This window comes from Dendrobates tinctorius, unplaced genomic scaffold, assembly GCF_039654945.1.
Source record: "Dendrobates tinctorius isolate UK_male_01 unplaced genomic scaffold, ASM3965494v1 ptg000120l, whole genome shotgun sequence".
Classification (NCBI taxonomy): Eukaryota; Metazoa; Chordata; class Amphibia; order Anura; family Dendrobatidae; genus Dendrobates; species Dendrobates tinctorius.
This window is the reverse complement of record NW_027361788.1, coordinates 39,829,966-39,856,825: the sequence shown is the minus strand read 5'-3', so window position 1 is coordinate 39,856,825 and position 26,860 is coordinate 39,829,966. Positions and strand designations below refer to the sequence as shown.

The 26,860-nt window shown below is 43.9% G+C and overlaps 1 protein-coding gene across 4 annotated transcripts in view; it reads left to right on the top strand.

Moving 5' to 3' along the window:
* The first annotated feature begins 2,483 nt into the window (after positions 1-2,483).
* The window catches only part of EHMT1 (euchromatic histone lysine methyltransferase 1), a 93,643-nt gene continuing 69,266 nt past the window's right edge, over positions 2,484-26,860 (top strand). For all 4 annotated transcript variants that reach the window (XM_073541191.1, XM_073541189.1, XM_073541190.1 and 1 more), the window contains exons 1-3: positions 2,484-2,609; positions 15,872-15,941; positions 21,065-21,597. In XM_073541191.1, the coding sequence (XP_073397292.1) occupies positions 2,499-2,609; positions 15,872-15,941; positions 21,065-21,597 (714 nt within the window). In that variant the 5' untranslated portion in view covers positions 2,484-2,498. The remainder of the gene's footprint in view (positions 2,610-15,871; positions 15,942-21,064; positions 21,598-26,860) is intronic.

Genomic DNA, 26,860 nt, shown 5'->3' with positions numbered 1-26,860 from the left:
TGAGTATCGGCTTCATTCATATGATTCGCTCCGTTGCGGTTTCTGTCGAAATTTTGTTTTCCTGGAATTCCGACAGAAATCTCGACACAGTATTCTGCGGAGAACCTTGTGTGTGTGTGAACCTCACCCAACATTCACTTGTTGAATGCTAAATAGAAAATTTTAATTCCCGTCATGTTACCTGTATCCTCTGTTCCGAATGAGATTTTTGAAGCCTCAAAGGCGTCATCTGGTGTAGACCGCCTCTATACATGTGCGCTCTCATGCAAGGACCACTGTGAAGTGCTTCTCTCCCTAGGCATGGGATATCACTGTGGATTTCAAACTGTACCTTTTCTGCAGCTGAGCTTTCGGCTGTGGTTTTTCCACTAATGTAATGCCTGCTGTAAGTGTGCCCCCACGGCAAAACAAGTTGTGCACCTTTCCAATATAAAGAAAAAGCACCAACTCATCCTCTCCGTTCTGAATAGTGAAGAAGCATGAGGCCACACCACCACCCAACGTTTGTAGATGTAATAGAGAAAAGGTCCAGCTTCCAAATCAAATAGGAGATAAAATTGTGATTTTGTTAATCCATTAAAAAGATGTACACAATGAAAAAATAAAATAATTGAAGGGTGTAAAACTTGGGCATCTCGAACGCTACACATTCTTAGTCCTGGTATACACGTGTGCTGGTTCTCCATGGTTGTATGCCGTGTACATTATCCTGTATGAGAATGGAAGTTAAGCAAAAAAATAAAATCACTGGCAGTAAGCAGAAATATTGAAAATAGTGAAGAATTGATTTGTTTCTTTGTTCTGTTTTTATTAGATACCTATGGAATTTTGATAGGCAGTTATCTGCATTAGCTGGAAAGGCATATACTCTGAAGAGTTTGTTGTTATGAAACTTGATCACTTTTACTTAAACTCTGCCTTGTTATATTACGAGTCAGCAATGCTATTTTGGCATCTTTGCTTTCCATTCGTATCTATGAATATTGATAACTATGTGAATATACATGTCTTTATCCATATTGTTGTTATACATGTTATATCTGTATGTGACCTTTTTCTTGAATAAAAGATTTTCGAAAATAGTGAAGAATTGAGACCCATAATGTTTTAGAAAGTTACCAAACTTTTTCATTTTACAATTATTCAACTTTTTAACTCCTCAGTGGTGTGAGTGACTGCCATACAGCGCTGTTTCGGATTAATTAGTGTTATTTTCATTGATTGTTGTTTTATGGACACAACAATACCAAGTGTTTGTTTTTCCTTTTTTAGTTTCAAACTGGGAAAAAGTTGATTCAAACTTTTCTTTTTCTAAAAACTTTTTATTTATCTTCACTTATTTTCATCTTCCTCTTGGGGTGCCATGTAGTGCATCATGTCCGCTCCGGTGGCTGCTGCTACAGGCAGATGTCCCCTGTGTAACGGTCTAATTTGTCTTTCCCCGACAGACAATGTTGGGGAAGATAAGGATTTTCGGTATGATTTCAGACTGCCTGTTCTTTTGTTTCGACAGTGGCGCTCTCATTTGGTGGAGGTGGGAGGGATGGCTGCCAACCGAATAATCCTCTGAACTATCGCTCAAGTGACCGATTCTGCGTTACCAGACATAAGCATAAATGGTGCACAATTTTATACCGTCTCTACCTGGGGGGGTGTACCTAAGAATTGTTTGCCAGACAGCCATCTCAGCCGTGTCTCCCATACACAGCACAGGAGGGCTCCTGTGACCTCTATATCATACCTGGCAGTGATTTACTACCTCTGGGAGAAAAAAATGATCTGCAGACTGAAATTGAACATTCTGTATCCTTAGCTCCCCTAACATCATCTGCAGAGGACCCCCATACATACTGTCTGCCAAACCATTCTGCATTGAGGTGTGAGATGCCTCTTGGAAGATATAGGCATGCGTCGTGCACCCCCCCCCCCCCCCACTGTCATGCATTCTGCGCCCACCCCACCGTCAGATGTCATAATTCCCCAATTGCTTGGCAGTTACCTGCTGATACAATGCAAGGCCTGTCACTTTCCCTAGCAGTTTGAGAGCTGGCGGATGATTTGTCCCCAATAAGGCTCCCGTGGTAGAGACGGAGGCCAGAAGAGCAAGCGCCAAGAGCACGCATCCAGTGTAACCTGGTTACTGTTGACAGATCAGGTCTACATTGGGACCCCCACCCCAGGTATCAGTATTTTACAGCTTCTCAAGATGCATTGCTTACAATGGATATAATTTTTTCCCGTTCTCAAAGACATTTTGCAATTCCCGCTTCTCCTGCTGCTTTTGCCATAAGTTATCTCTCTTGCGCCGTCCTCGTCAGGCACCTCGGCTCTTTGCACACCAGGTGAGGATTCTTGTGGTTTTCCTTGCAATCACAGGAGATGACTGCTGATGTGAAATGATTCTCCAGGCATGATTATTTTATTTATTTTTTTTATTGTTAATGCCTCTGTTTTACCTATAGAGGGAGCTAGGTCACATGACCCAGTGCTGAGGCTTCATGGGCCAAGGAAGAAGAAGGGAAAAAAGGCAGGACACGTTAGTCCGTCTCTCACAGGCCTGCAGGTCTGGTGACTCGCCCAGGGGCAGACGTAATGACTGTACGAGACTGGTAGGTGCTGAAAAGCCAGATCTTCTCTTTGCAAGGTCGCTGAGGAGTCCTGGGGCTTAGCTTCTTTTGTCATAGGCTTTGGCTCTGTACCATGTGTAGATGCCTTCATCCAGGAGAAGACCTCACTTATGGCTTGGATCGGTTTCTACCTTCCTAAGTGCGATCATATCTTTCTTAGCTCGCGTTATGCACGTCTAGGAGACATTTAATTGGGGAAAGTCTTGTCTATTTTTTGCTGTGGACTTTCATTCCATTTCCTATGATGTCGCTTGTTCCAGAAGTTGAGACCCTTTTTTCACTTTTTCCATCGAAGGTACTGTATACATGACATTTTACAGAGGCATCATTCACTGATCATGTGCTTTTCCTTATTGGTTGCCTCTGTATGGGAGCGTGCAGTCTGCTGTGAAAATAGGTTTACCGACATGGAGGACACTTATTTTGTCCACCGTTGGGCGTCTAGAGGCTTCTAGTATCAGGGCATGCTTAGAGCTGTAGTTTCTAGAAGGTTTGGAGAACACACTGTGACAGTGCACCTAAAATGCAGTGTAGAGTGTCCGCATGGCAGGTGATAACTTGCCAATCATTGGGAGTTTGAGTACCAATCTTGAGAATGAGGTGTTGAAATACCCCGTGAGAATACAGTGAAGTTACAGCACAGGATTCGTGGTGGTCCCATCGGGACAAGTGCCTAAAGCGCTGTTTAGGACCTTCTGATATAATTTGGTTATGGTAGTCAGCACACAATGCGCCTTTCTGCATGAAAGGTGGTGATTTGAAGATCGGTGGCAGTCCGATTGTTGGGAACCCCATTATTCCGGAGAACCAGGGCTGTGGAGTCGGTAAGCCAAACCTGCGACTCCGACTCCGACTCCTCAATTTCCCTTACACCGACTCCGACTCCACGACTCCGACTCCGACTCCCACATATATTGCTTATATTTAAGTGAAAAATTTATTGTAGTACAATGTGAACCTCAGACATTTAATCATTTTTATGATCCAATAATCAAGATATTTAGATAGAACAGAATATATATTGGTGTACTACCCGGTTTTCATTCTTTTTGGTACAGATACGATATGGATAGACAGATATGGATAAATGGATAGATAGAGCAGATTTCTAATCTGCTTTTGCTATTGAAAACATTATCTATGAGCTCAAAAACCTTTCAGGTGATGCAGTTTTTTAAAAAGATGGTCAGCTTTTGCAGCTGAAAAACGTATCCTCAAAAAACACAGGAAAAACGCTGTGTGTGAATGTAGCCTTAGATCATGAATAGAACAGTCATTTATAGGACATTTCATAACTTTCCCAAACTCCTATGAAAAAATATTCAGCACATCCTGCATTGAATTACTGTACCCAATTTATTATATATTTTAGGAGTCGGAGTCGGTCCATTTTATACCGACTCCAACTCCGACTCCACCAAAATGAGCACCGACTCCGACTCCACGACTCCGACTCCACAGCCCTGCGGAGAACACAGATTTGTAATGCCCCACGGGAACAAAACGATGGTCGCAGCCCCCCAGCAAAGTAACCTATGTTTCTACCAACTACCTAAAGGCTAATTTACAGAATGATGTACTTTCTTGTCTATATTAAGCCCAGACTGGCAGGCCAGGCTGGGATGAGAAAATACGACCCTCTATACGGATGTCTGAATTAGCCCTTAGGTTGGATTTTCACGCTGCGGTTACTGCACCCTCAAGCAGTGGCCAATGCCCACAGAGCCGTGTGACCATTGTTCATCATGTGGGCATGTGTCAGCCACAGAATGAAAACATGACCTTATTCGTGACCTGTGTTGGGAGGGGGTGACCTTGAGGACCAAAGTTGAATATGACCTGGGGTTACAGTTCTCGGATCTCGTCAATATGGATTCCGACGTTTCCCACTGTCACACATCTACAGATTCCTCTCCTCGCTTTAATTATGTATTTTATATTTGCAAAAAGTAGGGCAGAAGTCTCCAGCAGTTTCCATGGTGTTTCATTGCACCGTTCCCTCCCCCTTTTTCTTTCTTTCTATACATTCCTGATAATTGCAACCATTCAATGCTTTATCTATATCCACTGTATGAAGAATTGCCGAAGCGGCAAATGGCGGTGTCCCCCAGATTTGCTGGATGCATGATGGATGCGGACATTGTGTGTGTGACTGAACAGAATTGCAGTTGCAGCATTAATATTTGATGTGATAACCTGGCACCCGGCAGAGGATCAATACGAGCGCAGAGGACCCTTTGTCCGGGGCAAATGCTCATCGGAGGGCTCCTTTAGATCTTTTCTTCTCCTGTCCACCTCAGTGTCACTATGGATAATCCCTATCACCTTGGATTCTCCTATGTGATCCTCTAGGGGTCCACACATTGAGCTTGTGCTTGGAAGATATTAGGGGGGAGGCTTGCGTCATCACTGATATCGATAAATGCATTGGGGGTGCATCGCTTGATTTTTTTTTTTTCCTAGTGTCTGTTTTGCTAGGAAAGTGAGCCCAATATGATGACGTGGCGATTGATCTATAAGTATTCTCATAGACGGCAGATGGAGGAAACCTGAGATTGGCTCTGCAGTAGAAGACAATGCAAGGTCTGTGAAATGGCTGCTGATCCGAGCAGACTCGAAATGGTCTCCAGTGTGCCCACTTGGCCAGTAGAGGGAGCCCAGTCACACACGGGTGCACATGTCTGCGCTCACATCTTGGCACCGTCTGTGCTTTTGGATGGAGCATCACTCCAGGTAGAGCATTGTGCCTTCCAGGCCTTGTGTTGTGAAATCGTCAGGGCATGTCAAAAATGTGTGGCTATTTTTAATTTTTTTGCACTGTCGCACTTTTTAGGAGAGAAAACATGGGGCTTCAGCATTGGAAATGTTGCAGGCCCTTGTTTGCATCATGTCTGCAGATCATGAGCAATAAGAGATCTGAGCTTCAGGGAAGGAGAAGGTCGGGATCCCGGGAGACTGCAGTGGAAATGCTCACAAATTTTCCACCTTGAGTTCAGCATGGGTATAATGCATATGCACTAGCCATTGCTCTTCAGACTGACTTCCAAGATAAGGGAGGAATTTTCTATGTGTATTGATAGCTCTGGGATTCCTCAGGAGAGTATGGCATGGAAGGTGCCACTAGTGCACAGAAATAGAAAACCATGGCGACTTTCTCCATAGAATAGTGCCCCACCCATCTAAGGGTTTTCCAAGGTATTGAATGGCGCTACAATACCACGCACAACCGACGGGCGTGGCGCCATTTCTGGGAAAACAGCAGCCATGTTTTTCCCAAGCTCAGGATAGGTTGGATTGCTAAGGTTTATCATTATGTCTTTGTCTAGCTGGTGTTTGATCTGTTGCTGTCTGACAAGTGCTGTGGCTCGTACAGGCGGCTCTGCAGTACCGGGGTACAGCCTCTCTAAATCGATGGTGGCCCTGGAGGCATTCTATGTAAAGGCGATTAATCTAGGTCCAGGAAAAAAAGCACTTCAATATTTTTCTTTTCTTTGGTCTTGTTGAAAAAAAAAACCATATTTCCTGACAGAGCATCTCGTACTGTATGCATTTTGTTTCCATTTATCTTTTCTTTAAAATTTAACCACAATTTCTCAGATTCTCTCCAGAGCTTTCCATATTTTTTTTCCTTCTTGCTCAAGGGTTTGGGCCTCATGGGTCCTAATGCATATAATGAAATGTTCCTTGGGCTGCTTCTCCTCACTCGCTCCATATACATCCTTATTTCCTGTTGCTGGCCTACAGTTAAGGAGGATTACCTGCCGCTTTCGGCTCTGTTCACGTCACGTTCGAGCCTTCCTTGGACGTCCGGGAGGATTTACTGACCTATACCTTTGAAGAGTTTTGCTAGTGTATAGGTGCACAGTGGTATATGTAGGACTTCCATGTTAAAATATCTTGTGGAAAGGCAAAAATGAAATAAGGTATATTGATGCATACAATCCTTATTATAGTTGGCGATGGGAGCTGTTTGAGTGTCCCGTGGGGATCAAAAGTAGTCATCAGCAGTTAGCTCAGTCTGTTTTATTTTATTTTTGTAAAAAGATTTTTTTATAATTGCCTAACAATATATTTCTGATAGTCAAAGACTCCATAATAATGATAATTGTGGCCACTGGACCCACCACCAGACCTTATGGCTTCTACTGTAGGGGGGTTTGCATGTAGACACAGAGATGACATGCAAGTAGATCTGCTTTTCTGCATTTGACAAACTCTGCTATACAAACCAGTTTGCATTTGATAACTAACTTTATGCATTGGCCGACAACCAAATCTACTTGTCGAGTTGTCGAGTTTTGGTGCCTTTCTCCGCTATTGATGAGGGGTGCAGCGGTGGCGTTGTCCTGGGCTTCTAGTCAGGGGTATACGTGGAAGTGCATGTGTAGCCACCATAGCTGAGGTCGCAGAGCATTTGGCCGTTGTCCTGCTATTGTGCCAAGTGTCTGTTTTTCCCTGCCGGTGGTGGAGGCCCGTCATAATCTCTTCCACCTGGTTGCAGTGACTATGACGATGGCCGATCATCCACTCTGTAAACAGTGCAGTGGGGAAATGGCAGCGAGTTAGGAGAGCATGCTCGCTGGAGGCCTGGAGGAGGGGGAGGTGGTGGCAGAGGACGAGGGCGATGATCTAATTCCATGCAATCCTTGACAGACAAACAAGACCAGGCATCATTTTTAATGACAGAGCACAAGCCGGGACAACAAGGACTCGTCTGGCCTAGGCCGCAGCCTGCTGTTTTACATCTGTATCCTACAAGGAGCCATTGGTCTGTAAGGACTTTCTGCTGCCATTTTTGCTACCTACCTATAATTTCTATGCACGTCTTAGAACTACGAGCACGTGATTGTAAGATCAATGTCCCATCTTGGAAAGAAGTGAGTGGCTGCCTTCCTCCTTACGATAGTGTCAACAGTGACTATTCCCAATGGACAAGACACGTCCCCCTTTTGTAGTGGAGAAAGAGTAGATGATACCAGAGTTCTTTGCAGATCACATTTTGCTTCCAAACTTAAAGTCTAATCTAATCATCTCCTGTGCAATGAATGCCATCTATTGTTCTCTGCTATCAGCCCTTACCTGATTTAAGATTCCTCCCCCTTTACTATCTTATATATCTCTCTTTCTGAGAGCCTCAAGGCTCAGTACACATGTGCAGTTGATAGCAGCTGCTTGTGTAAAGGCCCAGTCACACATAGCGATCTCGCTAGCGAGATTGCTGCTGAGTCACAATTTTTGTGACACAACAGCGATCTAACCAGCGAGATCGCTGTGTGTGATAGCGATCAGCAACCGGCCCCCCTGCCAGTATCGCTGATCGCTGCAGGAAAGGCCAGGACTTTTTTTTGGTCGCTGGCCACCACGCATCGCTGCGTGTGACAGGTGGGAGACCAGCGATCTGCTGGTAACTAATGTACACATCGGGTATCCAAGGGACGTGCGTCCCTTAAGGGCCTGTCACACTAAGCGATATCGCTAGCAATATCGCTATAACGTCACTGGTTTTTGTGACGTTATAGCGATATCGCTATGTCTGATACTTACCTCTGACCGCTCCCCCGCTGGTTATCGCTGATCGCACGAGAACGTCCTGGACCGTTTCTCGTCGTCAGCTTCCTGCTGTGACGACGAGCGACGCGTGGACGCGGGCGGGAGGACGTCAGGATCGCCTCGTCTGACAGGTAAGTGGCGACCCCCGACCCCTGCGATGTCGCTGGTGAGATCTGCCTGAGTGACAGCTCACTAGCGACCACTTAGCGATGTACCAGCGATCCTGACCGCGTCATATCGCTGGTGCATCACTATGTGTGACAGTACCTTAAGATACCCGATGTGTACGTTAGTTACTAGCGCGCTGATGCAGGGAGCTGGTAACTAACGTACACATCGGGTATCTAGGGCGCACGTCCCTTGGATACCCGATGTGTACGTTAGTTACCAGCTTCCTGCATCAGCGCGCTGGTTACTAACGTGCACAGCGACGCCGGGCGCTGGCCGTCGCTGTGCTGATCGCTGGTGAAGCTGTCTGTTTGACAGCTCACCAGCGATCACATAGCAATTCACCAGCGATCCTGACGCATTGATATCGTTGTCAGGATCGCTGGTGAGTCACTATGTGTGACTCCAGCCTAACTGGGTCCTTGTTTGGATACTTAAATTTGGCATGATCTCGCCTTCAGATGCACCCCCCATGGTCCATCCAAAACCCGTTGGATCCCAGGTGTCCCATCTAATTGATGGTTTCTGCTTCCTACCTATTACCTTTTGCCCTGTAGAGAAGACCATAGATTTATTCTGCTGATCCCACCAGTATAAGGGCTCGGTCACACAAGGGCAAAAAAACACTGCACTTCACGGTTCCTGCAAAGTGAATGTGATTTCTGAAATCTTACTTTTTACTTTTAGATTTGAACTAGAAAAACATTTTTTTTAAAAAAAATCTTCAGTATGTTTGTGTTTTCAATATCTTTTACTCATTCAAATTAATTAGATAAACCGCACATATTATTTATATAGCACCATTGATTCCATAGTGCTGTACATATTTTACACAGCAATTTTTCCTGCCAACTCCCTGGCTTTTGGTGCACAAAAATCTGCTTCAAATACATCAGGGGTGGGGTGGGGAACCTCAGGCCTCTGGGCCATTTACGGCCCTCGATGACCTTTTATTCGGCCCCCGGGCATATTCTCCGTGACCACAGTGCTTTGGCAGGGAGCTGTATTTTGATTGTCACCAGCTCATTAATTTCTTCTTGCTCTGTTAGCACCCACACGCAGTGTTCACTACTGAACACTGAAGGGTATGCAATGAAAGATTTCATCCTGTCACCAGAGCCAGAGTCAGGATGTACTTTGTGGGCGGAGTTTGTACGGCCCCCAAAGGATGGTATAAATATCCAAACGGCCCTTGGCAGAAAAAAGATTCCCCACCCCTGAAATGCATAAATTACTTGCACAGAAGGCGGCCAGGAACCTGAAAGCACCACTTCAGCGTTTTTCAGTGCTGTAGTGGCGCTTTAAAGCTAAGCCCCTTGCCCCCGGTCACATACTTACCCTCTGGCGCCTAAGCCCTATTTCTGCGCCTGTCCAGTTTCGCGGCACCATCTTGTGAGCACTGCTTTGGACTCTCTGGAAGTCAGAAGCTACGTCACAAGCTCTCAATGCAAATCTATGATAGCCAGGATGAAGCTCTCATAGACTTGTTTGGAAAAGTGGAGCAGCCTGCAGGTCACGTTTCGCTGGAGACCTGATGGGAGCGACGCTGGGAAATGATGAAGGCGGCAGCAGGTGAGTAGGAGTGGTGCTGTAACATTTGCTACCTTGTTTTTTAGGTTCTCCTTTATAATGCGCACCACAAAAAAGTCAAACTGTCTTTTGGATTATTCTGATTGCCTCCTAAGAGCTATCTTATTTTATTATTATTTTTGTTCTGGGGGAACAGACAAAGGACGGTTCTGCAGTGTCTGCTGTCATGGGGTAAAAAAAAAAAAATGTTTTGTGCAAATTGAGCATTGATTCCCAAATCCAGTCCTCATGGCCCCAACACATCATATTTTCAGGGTTTCATTAGTATTGTGCTGGTGAGAACACCTGCGGCAATTTGTACTGCCTTGATAATAATTCCATCACCCGTGCGAAAGGAAATCCTGAAAACATGATGTGTTGGGGCCGTGAGGACTGGAGTTTTGGGAAATACTGATCTAAGGCAATGCTGTCATTTGATTGGGCTGTGCGACACATTGGGCCTCCGTCTGCTGCTTCTTCAAGTGCCCTTCCTCTCTGTGCGGGGCCTAAGGGCTCATTCAGACTTCAGTTTTACTCATATGAGTTCTGTGGTTTTCACCGATAAAACTGCTATTCTAGTCTATGGTGTAATTGACGTCTGTAGTCTGTATTTTTGTGGACCGAGTGGTCCTCACAATATTAAGTAGAGTTATGCAATATTGATTCTTTGATTGAAATCGCTAATGCAAGTCTACAGGTTCATGGAAAAAATTGGACGCCACTTTGATGCCATCCATATGTCGTCCACATATAAGTGAAGGCTGAAGGTTGAGCTACCTGAATAATGTTTTTTTATATCCAATGAGAATCTCCTGAAACGTTTAGGCTATGTGCCTACGTTGCAGAAATTCTGCGGAACTGTTCGCAGCATTTTCGCAACTCCCCGCCGCGGTTAAAACGCATGCGGAATTCGTATGCTTTTTCCCGCAAAACACAAGTGTTTTGCAAGCGTTTTTAGCTTGCAGAATGCTAGCGTTTTTCCAAGCGATTTGAAGCATTGCTTGGAAAAGTGATTGACAGGTTGGTCACACTTGTCAAGCATAGTGCTTGACAAGTGTGACCAACTTTTTACTATTGATGATGCCTATGCAGCATCAATAGTAAAAGAATGTTAAAAATAATAAAAAAAAATAAAAAATTGGGATATACTTACCCTCTGTTGGCCCCCGGAGTCCTCCCAGTCCTCATTGGCGCTGGCGGCAACTTCCGTTCCCAGGGATGCATTGCACGAATGACCTCTGATGACGTAGTGGTCTCGCGAGATGCCACGTTATCAGAGGTCATTCGCGCAATGCATCCCTGGGAACGGAAGTTGCTGGCAGTGCCGCTGAGGGCCGGGAGGACTCCAGAGGCTGACAGAAGGTGAGTATATCCCTATTTTTTATTTTAATTCTATTTTTTACAGGAATATGGTACCCAGGGCCTGGAGGAGAGTCTCCTCTCCTCCAGGCCCTGGGTACCATCCGCACATGAAGCGCTCACTTTATGCATGGTGGGCATAGCCACACGCGTAAAGTGAGCGTTTCAATGCAATTCTATGGAGGCGGAATCGCCGCGATTCCGCAGAATTAATGGACATGCTGCGGATTTTACTGTTATGCGATTCCGCAGCGGAAAAATCCGCAGCATTGGCACAGCATCTGCGGAATCCCATAGGATTGCATGGGAATGCGTTTGTTAGCGTTTTTTAAGCGTACAGCCGCAGCGTTCAAACCGTAGCGGCCAGATGTTAAAGCATAGTGGAGGGAATTTCATGAAATCCCATCTCCACTATGTGTGCAGGGACGCCTCCGGCTTCCTTGTATATCCGGACATGCGGCCCGTCTTTCCAGACCGCAGCATGTCAATTTATCTTGCTGAGACGCTCCGTCTCCGCAAGATAAAGTCACCCGATTTTTGTGTATAAGAAATGAGCCCTAGCGCTGTGCAAGACTTAAGCGTAGCGATCCACAACATTTTTTTGAGGATCCCTTCTGATCAGCACGTGCCATCGCTTCCTCGAGTAAGACTCTCCTTTTGAGTCACTGATTTTGGAGATATCTGTTGATAATTTTACACTGCACGTCTGTATATCATTCATATCTCAACCATAATCCTTTTTCTAGATTTTTCTGACCTCTTGGCCCAGGTTTTACATCTAGGTTGGCCGTCAGATATTTGCCTGTGAATGGCCTCCACAGGGTGTCTAGCAATTGTATTGATGGTGCACGGGGCTTTGTGAATGGACTTTGGGTTGCACTGATATTAATAGGTTATTTTCTGGGATTTAAAACGCCTATTTTTCCAAAGTCCATAAACCCCTCACTGCAGTTCTTTGCCAGGATGGAAGTTACCCAACCTTCCCTTCTCTGTTGAGCAGTCCGTCTAGCCGGCGTCACTATGAAGAATAACGTTGACTTTGTCCACCTGATTTGGGGCAGACCTGCGAGTTCACAGTAGGACTTCCTGGGTTAAATTGTGCCATGATACATATTTGCAGTCTTCTGGCTTTGACTTCCTCTACGTGAGCTGCTCTCCAGCACCAGGCAGCAATGAGGACAAGGCTCCATGTTTGCAATCTTCATGCTTTTTTTTTATTAGTTCTCCTTGGAAGATCCTTAAAAAAGCCCTGAGTCCTGTCTGTGGCCGTGGTGCATGTCTGGAGCCTTGAGTCAGCCCAGCCAGAAGGGCTTGGTAATCAGTGGTAGGAGAGCGAGAGAGGGGAAGGTAGCGAGGACTTTTATTGTGAAGGCAGACAGTGCTGTGCAGTTGGCTTTTGTTGGGTCTGATCTATCAGCCGACATTATCCCTGGGAGGGAGCGGGGCCTTTCCCCCACCTTCCTGCCAATCATGGGTGCTGGTTGGATTGAAAACAGAAGGGAACCGTTGCTCTTGGGGGGTGATTGAAGATCTTGCATGGAGGCACAAAGTTACAGACAGTTTTGTTGTTGTTTTTTTTTCATGATTTATATCATTTTTTTTTTTTTAAAGGGGAGGGGGCTCCAGCTTTTACAAAGATGGTGAACCAGCTTGGGGTTTGCAAATATGCATTTTGCAGAATTGCATTACATGATGCATTTTGCATTTAAGCAATTTACAGAAAAAAAGGGGGCTCTGCGGTTTGCATCCAGCTGTTTGGGGGAACACTGGCATCGCTTAGAAAAAACCCCAAGGCTTGGGCTTCAAGTGAAACCTCTGCTGATCTCATGGGTTCTGCTGGTTGACACTGGGTTCTTGCATTGTGTATGAGGAGGGTTGTAGACCGGTCTAGACACCACTATCTGCATTATTCACTGCAGGGATGAGCCTAATGCCCTTGATCATTTCAAGAGATCTTTGGACCCGAATACACCGCAGGGGCTACAGCTCATGTAAAGTGGCTGCTATGAGGGCTTCTTTGTCTCTGTAAGGCCTATCTGTGCTGGCTCCTGTAGGGCCTTTACACCCCCACTACGTCGGGTAAGATTCACGTTGTCATTGCAGTCATTTGTGATTTTATATATTTATATATATATATATTTATTTTATTAATGTTGGAAACACAGGAAAAAAATCCATTGCGAGGCCTGATAACCAGACAACCAAAGAACAGCCGGCCTCCGGGGAGAAGGCTGTGCATCAAGGCCAACATCAGAATATATATGTTTCATGTTTTTATATATGTGTGTATGTGTATATATATATATATATATATATATATATATATATATATATATATATATATATATATATATATATATATTATAAAGTGAGATAAAATGTAAAATAGGTATTAGATTATTTTTAAAATGAACATTAAATCCATTTTTTTTTTTTTAAGTAGAAGATAATTAGACTAAAATAAATTATGGTTTCTTTTTAGGAGCCACATGAGGCCAATGAAAAACCAGTAGATACTTATTAATTCTGACTTTTAATCACTAGTCTGGACACTATCAGTTGGCATTGTTTCATCTTGGTCTTGGTGTCCATGGCTGGGCTTTTTGAGGGTCTTGTTGTGTTCTTCCATCCACATTCCGGTGTCTCCAGGCTCCATCATTCAGTCCCTTCCATGACCACTTTAGATCCTTTTTCAATGTAACTTAAAACATTCTTGCAATTTTTTTTTCTTTTTTAGATATGAAATCAGGACAGGAAATATTTTGTAGTTTTTTTTTTTTTTCTGCTGGAGCGTCTTGTCTGGATATGATTTATCGCCTCCTTGCAGTGGATGCAGATATGTTTTATTAAGCAGGATGTGTCGGCTGCGTTGTTATCTCTTCATCTGCCTATTCCTTTCCTAGAGATCCCGAAATATCTCGCTACCATTGTACCTTTCCGTTTCAGAAAAACCACATAGTAGGCTGGCCTGGCTTTATTTTCTGTGGGGTTTTTTTGTCAGCATTTCATGACCTGATCTCATTTTATTCTTTTATTATACATTATTTTCTTTCTTTATTCTTTTTCATGGCAGCTTTGACTTTAACCCTTGATTTGTCTCCTATAACACCATATAGTTAGGTTGGTATCTATGGGTGTAGACGGAGTTTGGATCTTGACCCTGATTATTAGGCGATAACTTAGAGATCTAGACGCTAAAATCCATGCCGATTGTCAGATTGAAGGACTTATGCCCACCCAGCGCCATTCATTCTCCGTGGCGCTGCCAATCAGTGTAAGGCCATGACAACTATATCGAACCTGGCACCAAACTATTGGTATGTTCACACAGTGGGGGTTTTTTGTTCAGATTTTTTTTTTTCCGCATGAAAAACCCAGATTACATTACATGTGCTTTTTATTGGTGGTTGTTTTTGCAATCAGTCGACCAGGTGAAAAAAAATACAAATGCGCTGCAGCTCAGAAAAACACATCATGTGAATGAGATCCTAGAAATCTCATTTATTTTGTTGGTACTGTAAACCGCCTGTGAAAAGTGCTACGTGTGAACAAACTCTTAATAGTCAACCCCACGAATTTTCTATCATTTGGGGCTTCTCGGAAAACACCTAAATTTTATGGTATTTCATTCACCCCTCGTAAATGACCAGTTGTCAGGATGACCCCCATCGATCTAGTTTGAGGCACTACAAGTCCAAGCATTGCTGAATAAAAGGTTTCCACACCCCATGTTTCTTGAAATTCAGCATTTTTTTTTTTTTTTTTGCTACAGTATCAGAGACCTCAAAACTTTACATCCCCCTCCCCTTTGTAATCTGACCTGTTTACCTATGGCTTCTTCTAGGGGTGGGGGGCTATACATGTCGGCTCCTGCCGCCGGCCGTACCTCGACCTGCAGTAACACAAGATTTCATGTCCTATATGTTTAATTTTCTGAACACATCAATACAGGACCGTTGTTAGGTATGAGAGACGACCCCAATCTTCGCTTTCAGGCACAGTACAATTATTTTCCCGCTTCTTCTACTTTAGGTGCCCTATGGGTGTAGTAGAAGGGGATTCTCCTTTTGGGATTTCCCATAAGAGCGGCTCTGTAGGATCCAGAGCATCTGCGCATTACACTGACAGCCCATTGATTTCATTGTAATACTTCCCTTCCATTGCAGCAAGAACCCCTCCAAACATTGGGGAAGCCGATCCCTGAGCCGATCGCCTGGCTTCCGATTTATGCATATGACTGTGTCTATTATGGGGACCAATAAGCTATAGATTGGCTCCTGTGGTGGTGAAATGTCCGCCTAAAGCTCTCGGTAGTCCTTATGGGGTCAGCTGGCGATATCGGTTATGGGGGCCATCCCGACCTAATGTGCAGGAGACCTCCCCTCATTAGCAGAACCACAGTGGCATCTAGCAGAGCCTTTTGTATTGACACCGACTTGGATTCGGGACAGGGCTGGACAGTCACTTTAAATTTGTGGCTTTTGATTGGAATTATGTGAAGAATCCTTAATGTTAAATGCAGTTCTGTCGTCACCTTTTATTAAAAAAAACAAAACAAAAAAAAACACCTCAAAACATATCTTTTTCCTTTCTTGCAGCGGGTTGGCGCAAGCAAGGTGGAATCCAGAAAGGATCTGCTAAAAGACATCACAAACAGCAAGGAAGAAGGTACGGAAATCCAGCGCTCGTTAGTTACGAATTTGACCTCCAAGAAACAATTTTCTGTGTTGACGTGGAGCATAAGAACTTTTAGGCTCAGTTCACACGGAGTTTTTTTTTTTTTTTTTTGGGGGGGGGGCAAACTTTTATAACAGAAACCACCTCATGAAATGTTCATTTTTATGGATTTTTTAAACAGATTTTCTTTACCTGAAAAGCTTTTGAAGAAGTTTAAAAGTTCTAGTTTTTTTTCCCCCTAGTCTTTTGATTAGACATTGCCTAGTTTGGAGCAGGATCCACTTCAACCAAGTTGTTTGAACTCTTTAAGGAAAAAAAAACACTCAAAAAAGCTCCTCATATGAACTATGTGCCCACGTAGCGTGTTTCAAGCGTTTTTTTCCTGAGCAGAAACGCATGCCCTTGCCAGGGAAAATGCATGCGCTTTTTGACGCGATTGTCAAGCATTTTGACATGCGTTTTTCTATGCGTTATTGCAATTAGAATCATAGAATGGTAGAGTTGGAAGGGACCTCCTGGGCCATCTGGTCCAACCCCCTGCTCAAAGCAAGATTCGCTAAATCATCCCAGTCAGATGTCTGTCCAGCCTCTGAAGACTTCCATTGAAGGAGAACTCACCACTTCTCGTGGCAGCCTGTTCCACTCATTGATCACTCTAACTGTTAAAAAGTTTTTTCTAATATCTAATCTGTGTCTCCTCCCATTCAGTTTCATCCCATTGCTTCTAGTCTTTCCTTGTGCAAATGAGAATAAAGTTGATCCTTCTACTATGTGACAGCCCTTTAGATATTTGTAGACAGCTATTAAGTCTCCTCTCAGTCTTCTCTTTTGCAAACTAAACATTCCCAAATCCTGCAACCTTTCCTCATAAGACAGGGTTTGCAGACCGGTCACCATTCTGGTCGCTCTTTTCTGAACTTGCTCCAGTTTGTTGATGTCTTTTTTAAAATGTGGTGCCCAAAACTGGACACAATATTCCAGATGAGGTCTGACCAAATTACAGTGTATGTATGCGGAATCGCATGCGATTCCGCACAATTAATGAACATGCTGAGTTTTTTTCCGCTAAGCGTTTCCGCAGCTGGAAAAAAACGCACAATTAGCACAACATGTGTGTTTTCCATTCTATTACATTAGATGCTTTTCTTAAGCGTTTCCGCAGCAGAAACGCTTGTCTAAAAGCGCTGCGGAAACGCTTAAAAAACGCAACGTGGGCACACAGCGTCAATTAGGTTTCCCATAGAAAAAATGAATAGGAAGTCTTTTTTTTTTCCTGGAGGATTTTGGAGTGGATGTGCTCCAAAAATTTAACCCCTTAATGACCTGGCCATTTTTTGCAGTTCTGACCAGTGTCCCTTTATGAGGTAATAACTCAGGAATGCTTCAACACATCCGAGCGATTCTGAGATTGTTTTTTCGTGACATATTGGGATTCATGTTAGTGGTAAATTTAGGTCAATAATTTTTGCGTTTATTTGTGAAAAAAAATAGAAAATTTTGCAATTTTCAAATTTTGAATTTTTATTCTGTTAAACCAGAGAGTTGTGTGACACAAAATAGTTAATAAATAACATTTTCCACATGTCTACTTTACACCAGCACAATTTTGGAAGCAAATTTTTTTTTTGTTACGAAGTTATAAGGGTTAAAAGTTGACCAGCGATTTCTCATTTTTACAACAAAATTTACAAAACCATTTGGGACCACCTCACGTTTGAGGGGTCTATATGGCTGAAAATACCCAAAAGTGACACCATTCTAAAAACTGCACACCTCAAGCTGATCAAAACCACATTCAAGAAGTTTATTAACCCTTCAGGTGTTTCACAGCAGCAGAAGCAACATGGAAGGAAAAAATTAACATTTAACTTTTTAGTCACAAAAATGATCTTTTAGCAACAATTTTTTTACTTTCCCAAAGGTAAAAGGAGAAAGTGGACCCCAAAAGTTGTCCAATTTGTCCTGAGTACGCTGGTACCCCATATGTGGGGGTGGACCACTGTTTGGGCGCATGGCAGGGCTCGGAAGGGAAGGAGCGCCATTTGACTTTTTGAATGGAAAATTGGCTCCAATTGTTAGCGGACACCATGTCGCTTATGGAGAGCCCCTGTGTGCTCCACCACAAGTGACCCCATTTTGGAAACTAAACCCCCCAAGGAACTTATCTAGATGTGTGGTGAGCACTCTGAATCCCCAAGTGCTTCACAGGAGTTTATAGCACAGAGCTGTGAAAATAAAAAATCATTTTTTTTCCTCAAAAAATTATTTTTTTAGCCCGCAATTTTTTATTTTCACAAGGGTAACAGGAGAAATTGGACCCCAAAAGTTGTTGTCCAGTTTTCCTGAGTACGCTGGTACCCCATATGTGAGGGGGAACCACTGTTTGGGCACACGTCGGGGCTTGGAAGGGAAGTAGTGACGTTTTGAAATGCCGACTTAATGGAATGGTCTGCGGGCGTCATGTTACGTTTGCAGAGCCCCTGATGTTCCTAAACAGTAGAAGACACCCCCACAAGTGACCCCATTTTGGAAACTAGACCCCCCAAGGAACTCATATCGATGTGTGGTGAGCACTTTGAATCCCCAAGTGCTTCACAGAAGTTTATAATGCAGAGCCGTGAAGTTAAAAAATCTTTTTTTCCACAAAAATGATTTTTTAGCTCCCAATTTTTTATTTTCCCAAGGGTAACAGGAGAAATTATACCCCCAAAGTTGTTGTGCAGTTTTTCCTGAGTACGCTGATAATCCATATGTTGGAGTAAACCACAGTTTGGGCACACGTCGGGGCTCGGAAGGAAGGGAGCACCATTTGACTTTTTGAACGCAAAATTGGCTGGAATCAATGGTGGCGCCATCACCATGTCGCGTTTTGGAGACCCCCTGATGTGCCGAAATAGTGGAAACGCCTCAATTCTAACTCAGCCCTATCCCCAACACACCCCTAACCACAACCCCAACACACCCCTAACTCTGATCCCAACCCTAACCACAAGCCTACCCCTAATCCCAACACACTCCTACCCCTAATTCCAACCCTAACCCTAATTCCAACCCTAACCCTAATTCCAACCCTAATTCCAACCCCAACCCTAATTCCAACCCCAACCCTAATTCCAACCCTAACCCTAATTCCAACCCTAACCCTAATTCCAACCCTAACCCTAATTCCAACCCTAACCCTAATTCCAACCCTAACCCTAATTCCAACCCTAATCCTAATTCTAACCCTAATGGAAAAATAAAAATAAATATATTTTCTTTATTTCATTATTTTTCCCTACCTATGGGGGTGATGAACGGGGGGTTTATTTACACTTTTTTTTATTTTGATCACTGTGATAGGATTTATCACAGTGATCAAAATGAATGAATGAATCTGCTGGCCGGCAGATTCGGCAGGCGCACTGCACATGCGCCCGCCATTTTGGAAGATGGCGGCGCCCATGTAGGATGGAGGAGGGTCACCGGGAGGGAGACCGGGACGTAGGAGGTACGGGGGGGGGGGAGGGGGGATTGGAAGGCGGGAGGAGGGGGCGCAAATACTGACGGTGGCGGCAGATCGCCGCCGTCAGTCAGTGGCGGGGGCAGATCGCCACCGTCAGTCGGGGTGGGGGGGGGGGTCAGATCGCGGTTTCCAGCCATGGCCGATGATAATGCAGCATCGGCCATGGCTGGGGATTGTATTATTCCACCAAATTTCATTGGTGAAATATTACAATTGCTCTTTTTGGCTGTTTCACTTTCAACAGCTAATCAGAGTGGGGGGGGGGCCAAGGCCCCCCCCCCCACCTGGGGTGAAGTACAAGGCCCCCTGTACCTGCGGGTCAGGTGACCTTTCATTGACCCCGGTCACCCGACCCGCAGGAGGTGAAACAATTCATGATACAGCATATGCATCATAGGTCGGATTGGCACCAACTTTCATGACGCATACGCCGTGTCAAAGGTTGGGAAGGGGTTAATTAAAAAAAAACCTCTTTGTACTAAAAAGGTCGAAGGGTCCCGTCTCACTTAGCGACGCACCAGTGATCCCGCCAACAATGCGTCCTGGTCAGGATCGCTGGTGTGTTGCTACATGATCGCTGGTGAGTTGTCAAACAGGCAGACTCAAACCAACGATCAGTGAGCTCCCAGCGCTGTAAGCAGACGCTGGGAGCTGGTATCCAGGAAAAACAGCGGGTAATTAAGCGCGCGCAGCCTTAGTTGCCCGCTGTGTACCCTGGATACCGTCGTGCTCGCGCTGGGAGCAGGTATCCAGGGTAAACAGCGGGTAACTAAGCACGCGTGGAAAACTCGCGTTTTCTGGGAAGGAGTACGGTTTTCTGTCAGGAATTTTTTGCGTACGTGTACACATACCCTTAAACTGATTTCAAGAGGTAGATGTTCTGGTCAAATGAGGGTTTGTTCACACGAGGTGTTTTTGTATTGTTTTTTTGGCTGCCCCTATAAGTGGACTGCAGACAGATATGGAGAACAATGACACAAACTTATTTGCTTTGAGAGTATCAGGTTCTGGCCAATCCCCAAGTTTATCAGATCCCTGGAATGCTCTACCCCAAGAAATCAGGACTATCCACAATTTGCATAGTTTTAGGCGCTCCCTCAAAACACACCTGTTCAGAGTGGCCTATCACATTCACTAATCAAAGTCATTCTCTGTGTAAGTGTGCGTGTGTAGCCCATTCACTATCTCCATCCATCCTTCACTCCCGCAAGATGGCTGGACCTTCATTGTAAATACACCATTGTAAATACACACCTGTACTCTGTATCTCCCTCACCTCATTGTAGATTGTACGCTCTCACGAGCAGGGTCGTCTTATTTCGTCTTATTTTGCTTTAATTATTGTATTGTTAGCGTTGTTACTTATGACTTGTGTTTTGAAACTGTTAAACTGTAAAGCGCTGCGGAATATGTTGGCGCTATATAAATAAAGATTATTATTATTATTATTATCCCTTCCCTCTTTGTTTCCAGATCCTTACAAGGCACCGGAAATACGCAGCCGCAGCTTCATATTTTATGGATAGGCCCTTTAAACTTTTTTAAAACATAACAGTACTTGCGCATTTAGGGTTGTATTTTACTAATGAGCTCACAATTTATTTTCCAGTGCCCGATGCCATGGCCGGGGACGAGAACTTGCCCGAAAAAGTCGGCGACACTAATGGTTCTTGCGAGAGGACTGACCCAAAGGAGCACACAGTATCTCCACATGGTGGACAGGACGGCACAAAACTGCATAATCAGGACCCAAATTACAAAACCTGTTGGGTGGCGGAGAACGGTGTCTGTGAAAGAGACCCAACAGACCTTCGACAGCACCCACTGAAAATAAACAGTCCCATGCAAACTTCTGTCGTGGGGAGCAATGGATATATATTAAACAAATCTGTTGTCCATCAACAGCCTTTACGGACCTCAAGCTCCTCTCCGCTAAGCGGCCATGCTGCAAAGACTATACCTGGAGCTGCTCTCAAATCTAAAATGACCTCCAATGTATATCTACCCACAGCCCCTTCTCCCGCTCCCCCTCAGGTGGGAGATCAAGTTCAAGACGAGAGCCCAAAGATTACAGATTCTTCTGTATCGGACTCAAAACCCCTCAGAGCGCGGAAAACCCTGCCAAGGTCTGCCTGCAGTTCGGTAAGGGGAACAGCCATGAAGGTTTAGCCATCTAACCATATACATTTACTAATATACATGTGACTAACGGAGAACATAGAGCTCATAGGTTCCTGCTGTCATTCCTGGAGGTTTAGGCAACTGCTGCTGGTATTATGCTCCAGAGATGCACTCACTATTCTGCTGGTGCAGTCACTGTGTACACACATTACATTACTGATCCTGTACTGATCCTGAGTTACATCATTTATTATACTCCAGAGCTGCATTCACTATTCTGCTGGTGCAGTCACTGTGTACATGCATTACATTACTGATCCTGAGTTACATCCTGTATTATACTCCAGAGCTGCACTCACTATTCTGCTGGTGCAGTCACTGTGTACATGCATTACATTACTGATCCTGAGTTACATCCTGTATTATACTCCAGAACTGCACTCACTATTCTGCTGGTGCAGTCACTGTGTACATATATTACATTACTGATCCTGTACTGATCCTGAGTTACACCCTGTATTATATCCCAGAGCTACACTCACTATTCTGCTGGAGCAGTCACTGTGTACATGCATTACATTACTGATCCTGAGTTACATCCTGTATTATACTCCAGAGCTGCACTCACTATTCTGCTGGTGCAGTCAATGTGTACATACATTACATTACTGATCCTGAGTTACATCCTGTATTATACTCCAGAGCTGCACTCACTATTCTGCAGGTGGAGTCACTGTGCACATACATTACTTATCCTGTACTGATCCTGAGTTACATCCTGTATTATACTCCAGAGCTGCACTCACTATTCTGTTGGTGCAGTCAATGTGTACATAAATTACTGATCCTGAGTTACATCCTGTATTATACCCCAGAGCTGCACTCACTATTCTGCTGGTGCAGTTACTGTGTACATACATTACATTACTGATCCTGAGTTATATCCTGTATTATACCCCAGAGCTGCACTCACTATTCTGCTGGTGCAGTCAATGTGTACATACATTACATTACTGATCCTGAGTTACCTCCTGTATTATACTCCAGAGCTGCACTCTCTATTGTGCTGGTGCAGGCAATGTGTACATACATTACATTACTGATCCTGAGTTACCTCCTGTATTATAGCCCAGACTATTCTGCTGGTGCAGTCACTGTGTACGTACATTACATTACTTATCCTGTACTGATCCTGAGTTACCTCCTGTATTATACCCCAGAGCTGCACTCACTATTCTGCTGGTGTAGTCACTGTGTACATACATTACATGACTGATCATGTACTGATCCTGAGTTACATCCTGTATTATACCCCAGAGCTGCACTCACTATTCTGCTGGTGCAGTCACTGTGTACATACATTACATTACTGATCCTGAGTTACATCCTGTATTATACTCCAGAGCTGCACTCACTATTCTGCTGGTGCAGTAAATGTGTACATACATTACATTACTGATCCTGTACTGATCCTGAGTTACACCCTGTATTATATCCCAGAGCTACACTCACTATTCTGCTGGAGCAGTCACTGTGTACATGCATTACATTACTGATCCTGAGTTACATCCTGTATTATACTTCATAGCTGCACTCACTATTCAGCTGGTGCAGTCAATGTGTACATACATTACTGATCCTGAGTTACATCCTGTATTATACTCCAGAGCTGCACTCACTATTCTGCTGGTGCAGTCACTGTGTACATATATTACATTACTGATCCTGAGTTACATCCTGTATTATACTCCAGAGCTGCACTCACTATTCTGCAGGTGCAGTCAATGTGTACATAAATTACTGATCCTGAGTTACATCCTGTATTATACCCCAGAGCTGCACTCACTATTCTGCTGGTGCAGTTACTGTGTACATACATTACATTACTGATCCTGTACTGATCCTGAGTTACATCCTGTATTATACCCCAGAGCTGCACTCACTATTCTGCTGGTGCAGTCAATGTGTACATACATTACATTACTGATCCTGAGTTACATCCTGTATTATACTCCAGAGCTGCACTCTCTATTGTGCTGGTGCAGTCAATGTGTACATACATTACATTACTGATCCTGAGTTGCATCCTGTATTATACCCCAGAGCTGCACTCACTATTCTGCTGGTGCAGTCAGTGTGTACATACATTACATTACTGATCCTGAGTTACATCCTGTATTATACTCCAGAGCTGCACTCTCTATTGTGCTGGTGCAGTCAATGTGTACATACATTTCATTACTGATCCTGAGTTACATCCTGTATTATACCCCAGAGCTGCACTCATTATTCTGCTGGTGCAGTCACTGTGTACATACATTACATTACTGATCCTGAGTTACATCCTATATTATACTCCAGAGCTGCACTCACTATTCTGCTGGTGCAGTCAATGTGTACATACATTACATTACTGATTCTGAGTTACATACTGTATTATACTCCAGTGCTGCACTCACTATTCTGCTGGAGCAGTCAATGTGTACATACATTACATTACTGATCCTGTACTGATCATGAGTAACATCCTGTATTATACCCCAGAGCTGCACTCACTATTCTGCTGGTGCAGTCACTGTGTACATACATTACATTACTGATCCTGTACTGACCCTGAGTTACATACTGTATTATACTCCAGAGCTGCACTCACTATTCTGCTGGTGTAGTCCCTGTGTACATACATTACATTACTGATCCTCTACTGATCCTGAGTTACATCCTGTATTATACCCCACAGCTGCACTCACTATTCTGCTGGTGCAGTCACTGTGTACATATATTACATTACTGATCCTGAGTTACATCCTGTATTATACTCCAGAGCTGCACTCACTGTTCTGCTGGTGCAGTCACTGTGTACATACATTACATTACTGATCCTGAGTTACATCCTGTATTATACCCCAGAGCTGCACTCATTATTCTGCTGGTGCAGTCACTGTGTACCTACATTACATTACTGATCCTGTACTGATCCTGAGTTACCTCCTGTATTATACCCCAGAGCTGCACTCACTATTCTGCTGGTGTAGTCCCTGTGTACATACATTACATTACTGATCCTCTACTGATCCTGAGTTACATCCTGTATTATACCCCAGAGCTGCACTCACTATTCCGCTGGTGCAGTCACTGTGTACATATATTACATTACTGATCCTGAGTTACATCCTGTATTATACTCCAGAGCTGCACTCACTGTTCTGCTGGTGTAGTCACTGTGTACATACATTACATTACTGATCCTGAGTTACATCCTGTATTGTACCCCAGAGCTGCACTCATTATTTTGCTGGTGCAGTCACTGTGTACCTACATTACATTACTGATCCTGTACTGATCCTGAGTTACATCCTGTATTATACTCCAGAGCTGCACTCACTATTCTGCTGGTGCAGGCACTGTGTACATACATTACATTACTGATCCTGAGTTACATCCTGTATTATACTCCAGAGCTGCACTCTCTGTTCTGCTGGTGTAGTCAGTGTGTACATACATTACATTACTGATCCTGTACTGATCCTGAGTTACATCCTGTATTATACTCCAGAGCTGCACTCTCTATTCTGCTGGTGCAGTCAATGTGTACATACATTACTGATCCTGAGTAACATCCTGTATTATACCTCAGAGCTACACTCACTATTCTGCTGGTGCAGTCACTGTGTACATACATTACATTACTGATCCTGTACTGATCTTGAGTTACATCCTGTATTATACTCCAGAGCTGCACTCACTATTCTGTTGGTGCAGTCAATGTGTACATACATTACATTACTGATTCTGAGTTACATACTGTATTATACTCCAGAGCTGCACTCTCTATTCTGCTGGTGCAGTCAATGTGTACATACATTACTGATCCTGAGTAACATCCTGTATTATACCTCAGAGCTACACTTACTATTCTGCTGGTGCAGTCACTGTGTACATACATTACATTACTGATCCTGTACTGATCATGAGTAACATCCTGTATTATACCCCAGAGCTGCACTCACTATTCTGCTGGTGCAGTCACTGTGTACATACATTACATTACTGATCCTGAGTTACATACTGTATTATACTCCAGAGCTGCACTCACTATTCTGCTGGTGTAGTCCCTGTGTACATACATTACATTACTGATCGTCTACTGATCCTGAGTTACATCCTGTATTATACCCCAGAGCTGCACTCACTATTCTGCTGGTGCAGTCACTTTGTACATATATTACATTACTGATCCTGAGTTACATCCTGTATTATACTCCAGAGCTGCACTCACTGTTCTGCTGGTGCAGTCACTGTGTACATACATTACATTACTGATCCTGAGTTACATCCTGTATTATACCCCAGAGCTGCACTCATTCTGCTGGTGCAGTCACTGTGTATCTACATTACATTACTGATCCTGTACTGATCCTGAGTTACATCCTGTATTATACTCCACAGCTGCACTCTCTGTTCTGCTGGTGCAGTCAGTGTGTACATACATTACATTACTGATCCTGTACTGATCCTGAGTTACATCCTGTATTATACTCCAGAGCTGCACGCTCTATTCTGCTGGTGCAGTCAATGTGTACATACATTACTGATCCTGAGTAACATCCTGTATTATACCCCAGAGCTGCACTCACTATTCTGCTGGTGCAGTCACTGTGTACATACATTACATTACATTACTGATCCTGTACTGATCTTGAGTTACATCCTGTATTATACTCCAGAGCTGCACTCACTTTTCTGCTGGTGCAGTCAATGTGTACATACATTACATTACTGATCCTGAGTTACATACTGTATTATACTCCAGAGCTGCACTCACTATTCTGCTGGAGCAGTCAGTCTACATACATTACATTACTGATCCTGTACTGATCATGAGTAACATCCTGTATTATACCCCAGAGCTGCACTCACTATTCTGCTGGTGCAGTCACTGTGTACATACATTACATTACTGATCCTGAGTTACATCCTGGATTATACTCCAGAGCTGCACTCACTATTCTGCTGGTGCAGTCACTGTGTACATACATTACATTACTGATCCTGTACTGATCCTGAGTTATATCCTGTATTATACCCCAGAGCTGCACTCACTATTCCGCTGGTGCAGTAACTGTGTACATACATTACATTACTGATCCTGAGTTACATCCTGTATTATACTCCAGAGCTGCACTCACTGTTCTGCTGGTGCAGTCACTGTGTACATACATTACATTACTGATCCTGAGTTACATCCTGTATTGTACCCCAGAGCTGCACTCATTATTTTGCT